The sequence below is a fragment of the Hordeum vulgare genome, chromosome 4H (assembly GCF_904849725.1).
Source record: "Hordeum vulgare subsp. vulgare chromosome 4H, MorexV3_pseudomolecules_assembly, whole genome shotgun sequence".
Classification (NCBI taxonomy): domain Eukaryota; kingdom Viridiplantae; phylum Streptophyta; class Magnoliopsida; order Poales; family Poaceae; genus Hordeum; species Hordeum vulgare.
In genome coordinates, this window is record NC_058521.1 from 467425069 (window position 1) to 467436378 (window position 11310).

Here is an 11310-nt window from a genome sequence, read left to right on the forward strand (position 1 = left end):
GGTATAGATTACGAGGATACATTCAGTCCCATTGTTAAAGTTGCGACAATCCGTCTTGTGTTATCAATAGCTGTGTCCAGGGGATGGAGTCTGAGACATCTAGATGTCGAGAACGCGTTTCTCCATGGTGTTCTGGAAGAGGAAGTTTACATGAAACAATCTCCTGGTTTTGAGGAAAATAGTGCACCATCATATGTCTGCAAGCTTGATAAAGCCCTGTATGGTTTGAAACAGGCACCCAGAGCATGGTATTCACGGTTAAGTATGAAACTGCAGTCTCTTGGTTTTGTTCCATCAAAATCTGACACCTCCCTGTTCATTTATAACAAGCATAAAACATCCATATTTGTTTTGATATATGTTGATGATATCATTGTCACTAGCTCTTCTGATGAAGCCGTGACAACATTGCTTAAGGATTTAGGCTCTCAGTTTGCTCTAAGGATTTGGGAGATCTGCATTTCTTCTTGGGTATTGAAGTCAAGAAACATAGCAATGGTATTCATCTATCTAAAGCAAAGTATGCCTCTGAACTGCTAAGTAGAATTGGTATGCAGAATTGTAAATCTTCACCAACACCCTTGTCTAGTTCAGAACCCTTGTCCTTAACGGAAGGAGAACCCTTGCACCAAGAGGACATCACTGGTTACAGAAGTCTGGTTGGTGGACTTCAGTACTTGACCCTTACTCAACCTGACATCTCTTTTGCAGTTAATAAGGTGTGTCAGTATCTTCATGCACCTACCATAGCCCACTCGACAGCTGCAAAACGAATTCTCATGTACATAAGCAACACTATGCACTTGGATCTTACACTCAGCAAGTCACCTTCCACACTTGTTAGTGCATTCTCAGATGCAGACTGGGCTGGTTGTTTGGATGATAGAAGGTCAACACGTGGTTTTGCCATTTTTTATGGATCTAACTTAGGCCCAGTTCTTTTGAGCAGATTCTATAGAATCTCAGTCCCGAAAATCCCGAGCCAAAAGAACTCGAATGAACTACCAAAATCTGAATCAGATTCTGTAGAATCTCAGTGCAATTCAAAATCTGAGAAAAACCTGGTTTCTCCCACAATCTCAAGATTCTACCAAGTCCCACAAAAGAAAACCTTTCGGATTAATACCATACCCCTATTGTATCACGTAATTACAGGCAAAATGCCACCGAGCAGTCAACCAAAATGCCCCGCATCTGCACACCTCGCCTCTGCACCGAGCAATCCTCAGGCCGCATCTGCGCGCGCTCCTCAGGCCGCCCCCGCCCCGCCGCCGGCAGGCCCCATCGCCCCGCCGCCCGCAGGCCGCCCCCGCCCCACCGCCGGCAGGCCCCGTCGCCCCGCCGCCGGCAGGCCCCGTCGCCCCGCCGCCCACAGGCCCCGTCTCCCCGCCGCCCGCAGGCCCCGTCTCCCCGCTCGTCAGGCCGGCCCCGCCCCGCCCCGCCGCCGGCAGGCCCCGTCGCCCCGCTCGTCAGGCCGGCGTCCGCCCCGCTCCTCAGGCCGACCCCGCCCCGCCCCGCCGCCGGCCGGCCCCGCCCCGCCCCGCCTCCGGCCGGCCAGGCCCCGCCCCGCCCACGCTGCAGTCTGCCCCAACTGTGAGCTTCGTTCTTCTTCTCTGTAAATAAACAGACATATATTGCTGCTTATTTGTTAGATGGATGGATGGATTTGCTGCTTATTTGTTAGATGGATGGATGAATTTGCTGCTTATTTGTTAGATGGATGGATGAATTTGCTGCTTATACAATTTGGGATAGTGCTGTCAATGATGTCAATGTTTCCTGCTGTCAATGTATTGCTAGATAGTGCTGTCAATGTTTCCTGCTGTCAATGCTAATGTGGTAATGTTGAATAATAATGGTAGATGGAGAAAGTTAAAGAGCCCAAAGCAAATTGGGATAGTGCTTCTCATGCAATTTATATGACTGCTTGCGTAGAGGAGGTTCGAGGAAATAATCGCAGCGGCAGCTTTTTGTCGGACATAGGACAAGCTAATTTGCATAAAAAGTTCAATGAACGCTCCGGAAGAAACTATTCAACCCGGCAAATCAAAAATAGGTGGAGTGTGTGTAGGAGCGACTACAATACATGGAAGACATTGATCCAGCAAGCATCTGGCCTAGGAAGAGATGAGCATACGAAGACTATTGCTGCTACAAATGAGTGGTGGGCATTGGAGATAAAGGTATTGTTTTTGTCATGTCATTTTTAAATAATGAGTCATGTTGCTTCACTTTGATATTAACATGTGGTGGCTTATGATTACAGGCACATCCAGAAGCTGCCAAGTTCCGGTATGCTCCACTAGCGGAGGAGGAAAAAATGTCAGAGGTTTTCGATAATTGTTGTGTCACAAATGAGCATGCGAGGGTGCCAACTCCCTCTTATCAAGGTGATCCCTCCCGAATTATTTTGGAGGATGACTCAGGGTGTGAAAGTCAGGATTGCCAAGTTACCCCTATTCAAAATCGAGGAAAGAGTGGGAAGAAGAGGGCGTCTCCTTACTCGCCAAGTCCAAAGATGAATGATAAGTGGGCAGGTGAGAATGCTAAAAATGAGGCTTTTGTACGCATGGTGGATCTCTTTAGTGCAAGAGACAAGAGGGATGCAGAGGAGAGTGCAAGGGATAAGAGGGAGGCAGAGGAGAGGGCAAGGGAGAAGAGGGAGCCAGAGGGGAGTGTGGATCAAACAAGACAAGAGATTCAACACATGATGGCCATGGTGGAAGCGGATGGTGCAAAACCAGGAAGTGATGAGCATTTCTATGCTACCTTTCTTTTCATGGAAAAGAAATATCGCGATGTTTTCTCCTCTTTCACGGCTCATGAACCTATTGCGAGGCTTGGATGGATAAAGAGGATGTGGCAGCTTAACAACAAGTAGAACATGTTTGAATTGTATTTACCGTTATTTCCTTTCACGACTCATGAAGCAGACTATTTGCTTGTAATGCTATTTGCTTTCAACATGTACTATTGTGATTTAAGCTATTTATTGGCACTGTTGTGAACCTGATATGAATTGTGTTGTATCTAATATTATATTTTGTGCATGTTGTTCTGGCAGATGGATATTTCCAAAAAGATTGCCAAAAAGAAACAAGATGATAAAGAATTTGAGGCGGCAATGGTTGCATTTGCTATGGATGTAGCGTCGTCAAGTATGACACTACCGTATGCACCAAGAAAGTTACATCTTTTTACAGGCCTCCAATGGGTAGAAGAGAAGGAGAAAGATGCAAAAACTTTCTATGCGATGTTTAGAATGAGGAGGTCAGTGTTTCGCACATTGCATGATCTGCTAGTTCAGAGCTATGGGCTTGAGCCAACTTCCAACATATCATCAAAAGAGGCATTGGCACAATTTTTATGGACTGTCGGTACATGTCAAACCACTGATAATGTCGCGGATCGGTTTGCACATAGTCGTTCAGTCATTAACAAAAAATTTCACGAGGTTTTGGAGTGTGTAGACCGCATGGCTGGCGATTACATTAGACCAATTGATTCAACTTTCTCTGAACCGCACCCAGTACTTACAAAAACAAAGTTTTGGCCTCATTTTCAACATGCTATTGGAGCCATTGATGGAACACACATCAAGGTAATTGTGCCCAAAGAGTTGGAGCCCCAACACAGGAATAGAAAAGGTTACACAAGTGAAAATGTTATGGCAGTGTGTGATTTTGATATGAGGTTCACGTTTGTTGTTCCCGGATGGCCCGGATCTGTTCATGACACACGTGTATGGAGCGATGCCATAGTTCGTTATGATCACTTTCCACAACCCCCCACAGGTAATCTCTCTCATGTGCCCATATAGTAATATACATGGTATGCTATAAATTTATAATGTCTTATGTTGATGTCCTACTGTAGATAAATATTATCTTGTCGACTCCGGATATCCAAACAAGGTTGGTTATCTAGCACCATACAAAGGGCAACGATACCATGTACCAGATTTCCAACAACACCAACCAGTTGGGAGATATGAGACATTCAACCATCGACATTCTTCTTTGCGAAATGTCATCGAAAGAACATTTGGTGTTCTGAAGATGAAATGGCGAATTCTCGAAGGCATACCTCGATACAAACCGGAGACCCAAAAAATGATTGTCACTGCATGCATGTGTCTTCACAATTGGATCCGTGATAGCAAGTTACGTGATGAGCATTTCGACAAGTTTGACAATGATGCATACGTGCAACCTGTATTGCCGTTTACAGGTGCCAACGCTCTACCACCAGAAGATGATGGTACCATGAACGTAACACGTGAGGCGATTGCTGCTAGTCTTGTACCTTGAGAGTATTGTCTTTTTTTAGTTTATGCACTTGCCGTCATGAACAAAACTTTACACCCATTGTAATATTTAGCAATTTTTATGCCATTCGTAAAATACACTTTCGTCACTGTTAGAAACAACAGAGTGTTAACAATTCAGCAAACAACTTCTATCTAAGGGCAGTACAGACATTTCAACAGACAACACTTTCCAGAATCTCAAACTACAATCTCTGAAAAGAACTCGACCACAGATTCTGGGAGAAGCAGATTCTGGGAGAATTTTCCATAATCCTGATTCTCTAGAATCCAGGGTGAAAAGAACTGGGCCTTAATATCATGGTGCGCAAGAAAGCAAGCCACTGTTTCCACGTCAAGTACCGAAGCAGAATATAAAGCACTAGCAAAATGCAACAACAGAAGTCATTTGGGTTCAATCCATGCTTAGAGAACTTGGGGTAATTCAAACTTAGCCGCCGTGCTTATGGTGTGATAATCTTGGTGCCACGTACTTGTCTGCAAATCCAGTCTTTCATGCGAGGACAAAGCACATTGAAATAGATTTTCATTTTGTGAGAGAACGTGTTGCCAATAAACAGCTTGAGATCAGATTTATACCATCCAAAAATCAGCTTGCAGATGGATTCACTAAAGCTTTGCGAGCTCGAAGTTTTGAAGAGTTTAAACGTAATCTCAACTTGTCACAGTTGTGATTATGGGGGAGTGTTAAATATCTATTGTACAGGTCGGTATAAGTAGTTAGGAGATTTCCTCCTTTTATGTTTATCTTTCTATCTCCTAAAATCCTCCTGTAATATCTCCTCTTAATTAGCCTCGACACTGCCATCTCCTGTACCGATCCGCCAATCAATTTATACACTGCAGGTCTCCATGTATGAAGATTGTGACGCTTCCACAATTTCCTCAGGCATGGGCTGTAATGAGGCTTGTTTCAACAGGACGGACAGGGATAGGGTCGCGTATTACAGTTGGAGTAAGATCATCGATCGCTACTCACTCTTGCCACTTGGTAACTACCCGTACGTTACTTCCACGCACCCACGGCTGAAATCACCGGCTGGCTGCGGGCGGGAAACCTTTTCAGCCGCAAGCGGGAAACCTTGGGGTAAAAATGTCCCGACTCCAGATTTTCCTCGCACCTGATTCGTCCAACCGTGCCTCCCACGGATCGCTCCTCGCAGAGCCGCATCTCAGCCGTCCAAGGCCCTCCCGATCCAACCGCCCAACGGCCGCGTCCGCGGATCGACGGGTCCACCACCCGCCCTCCGCGCCGTTTAATACCCCGCCCCTCCGCGGTTTCCACCACAGCTCTCAATTCCAATCTCCCATCGCAAAACAAATCCTCCCCCGAGCAGCGAATCCCAGGAGCATCACCTGCTACCAGCAATGGACGTCTCCGGCGCTGCAGCGAAGGGGAAGAAGGGCGCGGCCGGGCGCAAGGCCGGCGGCCCGAGGAAGAAGTCGGTGACGCGGTCCGTCAAGGCCGGGCTCCAGTTCCCCGTCGGCCGCATCGGGCGCTACCTCAAGAAGGGCCGATACGCCCAGCGCGTCGGCACCGGCGCCCCCGTCTTCCTCGCCGCCGTCCTCGAGTACCTCGCCGCCGAGCTGCTGGAGCTCGCCGGGAACGCCGCCAAGGACAACAAGAAGAGCCGCATCATCCCGCGCCACCTGCTGCTCGCCGTCAGGAATGACGAGGAGCTCGGCAAGCTGCTGGCCGGCGTCACCATCGCGCACGGCGGCGTGATCCCCAAGATCAACCCGGTGCTGCTCCCCAAGAGGACCGCGGAGAAGGAGGGCAAGGAGCCCAAGTCTCCCAAGAAGGCCACCAAGTCCCCCAAGAAGGCCACCAAGGCTTAGAGCGATGCGTTCCATATCGTAGATTGTTGCAGTGCTCTTCGTAGTCGCCCGGTGGTGTTCCTGTAGCGGTGTCGTTTTATCTTGTAGTAATGTGCATGTTTAATGGAAGAACGTCAGAAATCTCTCTGGCTTGCCCAAATATTCTGCCGCCCCTTCTTATCTCTGATTTGCCAAATTATTGCTTTGTCTCTGACTCTCTGATTTGCCCGAATACCGCGTCCTCTCCGACTCTCTGAATTGCCCAAATATTGCGCTGTCTTTGACCCTGCGGTTTGTGAAGGCGGTTTCCGGACGGAGGGAGTACATGTTTTTTTGAAGGCGGTGCGGTATCAAATCGTGTGCTTGCATTTACGAACGTATGTATAACAGGGAGACATATGGCTCTAGGTTTTGTGCATCTGTCATTCGTGGATGCCCGAAAGCCCACTGCTCAACCACTGTCCATGTGTTATCTTGGGCTGAACTATGTTTGCTCCTGGAGTGTTCTGGATATCAGCACGAAGATGGACTACAAGTGACCGAACTTTGAAAGCCCTTGAAAAAGTATGGAGTGATTGTTGAACTCAGAACATTATTCATGGATTTTTCTGACCTATTCGGTATTCACACTAGTTTGATTGGTACACTAGCTATTTTCTGCACTACCGAACAGCTATCATCTGTAAGCAAGGGTTGAATCAATTTCCTTACTATGAAAATCAAACGTTTGAGATGAGAATATGTTGCCATGAGGATGACAAATTTCCGTTAGCAAGTATGGCAACTCTTTCGCACGTTCACATTTTTGTTCTCAGCAATTGTCATGCCTGCAAAAGGAAATTGCTATTCTCACGACATCATGAATTACCATAAAAAAGGTAGATTTGTCATGCCTATAAATCCGACGTCGGATTCTTAGTATTTCCGTTATATAATGCTATTAATTTTTACAGATTTTGTGGATGCTATCCGTAGCTGCAATAATATTTCGGTTGGTGAATGTTTCTCGTCTTACCGTCACCTTTTTGTTTTTCAAAATTTGTTTGAGGCTATTATTTAGCATTTTTCAAAACCAGATATACCTCTTTCTTTTGAGAGAAGAAGAATATAATCCTTTCATAACATGCAAGTATGAGTGTTAAGAAAGTGGTGGATTTCATCTCGTGAAACCTTTATTTCGTTGTGAACGATAATATAAATAGTGCATGAGTGGATCACGTCCTTCGACCATAATTAGATGGCTATCAACGATTAAGTCATCCTTAAAATGGACACATCAAGTCACAAATCCGGGCCACAAGGTTTGGCATGCTCGGAGTAAACCAGTGTCCGGACACACCTATAGGTAACCAATGTTCTCAAAATCGAATATAAATGGGTAGGACATAAGATATGATATACACCTAAAATATAGATTTATATATTAGTGAAAAAGAATTCATAATAGCACATGTTCACATGATTATCCGTGTGTGTAAAGCACGTGTCAGGAGGTTTGGGTGAAGCGACTCCTTGAGGCTTTGTTCGGTTAATCTTCGTCCCAAGAAGATTGAAGAGGATTGGAAGGAAATTTGACTTGTTAGGGATTTAATCTCCTCAATCCCTGCCAAATCCCTTTCATTTTCATGTCAACCGAACAAGGCCTGACAGTTGTCGAGTGTGTAGTGGATAGGTGGGACGAGGAAGGAGCCCAAACATGCATGCTTTCTCAAAATAGACGATGCAGGTGAGTGATTTAGCATTACGGGTTGCTGCATGAGATGCGAGAAGGGCACATACACCTGTGTTATCCACATCTTTCTCTTTCTTTTGTGCGGAGCCCATGTCCATGTGTTTTTTGTCTATTTTATTTTCCTGTGGAAAGCTTCTACAATTTAATATTCTTAAATCTCAACAATTCTACATTTTTGAAGGATCAAATTTAAAATCTGATCCATATTCTTCCTTAAAGTTTCTACTATAATTCAACAAATTACCAAAAAGGAAATTTCAGAAAATCGATAGCTCTAAAAGCGGGAGTGCCCCATTTTTGGATGTCCAAATTTGATAGATTGCCCATGTCTTGTTGGGCAATCGCTCATGAAACAACTAGGCCCTTCAAATATCATATATGAGAGTAACTCCAATAGACCGACCCAAATGGACTTCGATTTTGTCCGTTTGGATCAGCCGCCCGCTCCGCGTCCGTCTACTTTTTTTGGGTCGGCCACGCGTCCAATGTTGACGACGCATTTTATGTCCGCACAGTTAGATTAAACATGGCAGCATATGCCAACATCCAAGAGTTCATGTTGGCACCATGCTAGCAGCCGACATACATTGCGAGCCTATATTAAAACCACCACGCAGTTCATGCTGGCACACTTGCGAGTGGCCGGCATACATGCCAGCACGCCAAAAGGGACGGGAATTCGACCACGCCATGTCGGCCCGTGGTCACACTAGCACGCCAAAAGGGGCGTGGAAGGGACCACGATGCTCACCTCCAGCGAGCATTCCCCCTAGAAGCGGCTGCCTTGCTGGTAGACGTGGAAGCCGAGAATCGGCTGTGTGCAAGACGCACGCGGCGACTACGACAACATCATCCGAGGATATGCCGACGAGCCTGTGCTCACCATGGCCGCGGCAACGGCAACGGCGACATTGACAAGCTCGTGCTGGCTAGGGTTTACTCCTAGGTACAACAAGGCCTCCCTCCACTAGTGGAGAAAGGGGTATTAGAACCGGTTGGTAAGGGCCTTTGGACCCGGATACACATCCGGTGCTACGTATCCGGGACTAAAGGCCCCCGCCTTTAGCACCGGTCTCTTACAAACCGGTGCTAAAGGCCTCCACGTGGGCGCCGAAGAGTGCGCGCAGGCGGAGGACCTTTAGAACCGGTTGGTAACACCAACCGGTCCTAATGTTTTTTTTTCTTTTTTTTTCCTTTTCTTTTCAGGGTTTCCGATTCCGTATTTCGGTGTTTCCGTGTTCCGTATTTTCAGGGTTTCCGTTTACGTGTTTCCGGTTCCGTATTTCCGTTTACGTCTTTCCGATTCCGTATTTCCGATTCCGTGTTTCCGATTCCGTGTGTCCGTGTTCCGTTTTTTACGAACACGGAATCGGAAACACGTAATCGGAAACACGTATCCGGAAACACCGATTCCGTGTTTGCGGTTAAGTGTTCCGATTCCGTGTTTGCGGTTAAATGTTGATGCACCAAATAAAAGTACATATATACATGTAACACGAAGTACTCGACCGATTATCATTACATAATTTGAAGTTCGTTTCCTATAGCTGTATACTTGCATAGAGAAGGGAGCTGGCTATTGGTTCATAGGATGGAAAAAATCTCCGCCTTCATCTATGACTTGCGTGAGGATAAATCCTGCCAATTCCTCTGCAACTGCCTTGCAACGTTGGATTGGTCGGAGCATCGCCCGCTTTCGTTGCAGCTTTAAAAGAAGTAGATGAAAACAATTACGTTATGAACAAAACTAAACATAATTGATGGGAACATAAATAAAGTTGTGAAGATCCGGTTACGTACCTCTAGATTTCTGGAAGTACGGAATTTCTCATTGATAATCCTGTGAATGTACTCGCAAACGTAGTATCCACAATAATCAGTGCCCGGTGGTTGTTGCGGGACACCCTATATACGAGAACATAATTCAGTCAAATTAATAATAATCAAGAGAATGGTAATGGTATTGAAACCAGGGTACGCAGTACTACTTACTTTGTTAATCTGAAAGTGGAGCTTGTCTGCCCATGTACCGGGTTCTTCCTTGATGAACATTTGCCAAACCCTGGCCGACAAAGAAAAATGAATACAAGAGTTAATTATTACTTACTTGATATCAGAAAATGAACGAAAAAGAGGCCGATGAACGAAAGAGGCCGATATATATATACCTTTGAAGCATCTGACGCGCGCTCTTCCATGTGTCAGTGTCCCAGGTTAACGGGTCCCAGACTTCAACTTGTCCTTGATCGATTCTAATGATGAACAATATGAAGTGGGACCTGCGCACGTGTACACACGCAGTCATGCATACTCATCAATTACACTTAACATCAGGTAAGCAAAATGGAATGTGTACAAGACAGTAACACTCACTTGAATCCGTAGGGCCAAAGTATTTCTTTTTTGGTACTTTGTCGCTTCAAAAACCTTAGCAAATCATCCGGTGTATCCTTGTTGAACTTTTCTATTGTCTCTTGATGAAACGAATACGGGTCAATGAACCCAAAGTCCCAGATTCCTGCCAGCCTGCATTCACGAATCTTCATTATGCATAGTAGCGTACAAAAAGAATGTCTCGTGAGTGATAATTATACGGGCAATGAACACGAGCTTAACTAAATATTTAAATTACACAAATAAATCACTTACAAACAGTAGCAGCTGACAATAGCTTTGTCGAGGGCACGTTGATTGTACATCTGGAAAAAATCATCGAACCCAACCTCCACACCGTACTCTCCGAAGTAGTGTTGATCCTGAACTGCCGCCATGATACAGTATCTCTTTTGCCTTGCGGCCTCCAAGTACCAAACATGTAAATTCCATAGTTGGGTTGTTAGAGCACTAGGATTTTCGACCAGAGGGTGCTCGGGCTTATATTTATATACCACATCAGCAATAGCGTAACCTACGTCGCCCATGCGTGGACCGGACACTGAAGCCTGGTCAGATAACACCTTGAGCGGGGCAATTGACTGTGCTTCTTGTTGTCCGAGCTGGGGAACTTGTTTCCCACATTTCGTCTGCTCCGCCTGCTTCATCTGCTCCGCCTGCTTCATCTGTGCGGTGTGCATCTTTTCAATGTACCGTTCATAGTCTGAAAGGGGCGGCGGTGGCGGCGGTTCAGGATAATATAAGTTGTCCATGGTGCGCTCAATTTTCCACTTTGGTATGTTCTTGAGAGTTTCCTTCCAGATGTCTGGAGGGGGCTTCAGGGGAAACCGTGCGAACCATGCTTTGTTTTTGGCTTTCACGGCCTCGTCTAGTTCCTCCGGAGTCATCAGGCCTGGTAACTGGTGGGCAACGTAGCATAAATTCAAAATTTTTCCTACGCATGTTCAGATCTTCCTATGGAGAGACCAGCAACGAGAGAGGGATAAGAGCATCTTCGTACCTTTGAAGATCGCTAAGCGGAAGCGTTGCTAGAACGCGG

General features: G+C 46.0%; 1 protein-coding gene across 1 annotated transcript; it reads left to right on the forward strand.

Annotated features, from left to right (window-relative positions):
* The first annotated feature begins 5614 nt into the window (after nt 1–5614).
* Nucleotides 5615–6305, forward strand: LOC123448991 (histone H2A). Its single transcript, XM_045126051.1, has one exon. The coding sequence runs from the start codon at nt 5696–5698 to the stop codon at nt 6164–6166; it is 471 nt and encodes a 156-aa protein (XP_044981986.1). The 5' UTR covers nt 5615–5695; the 3' UTR covers nt 6167–6305.
* The last annotated feature ends 5005 nt before the right edge of the window (nt 6306–11310 follow it).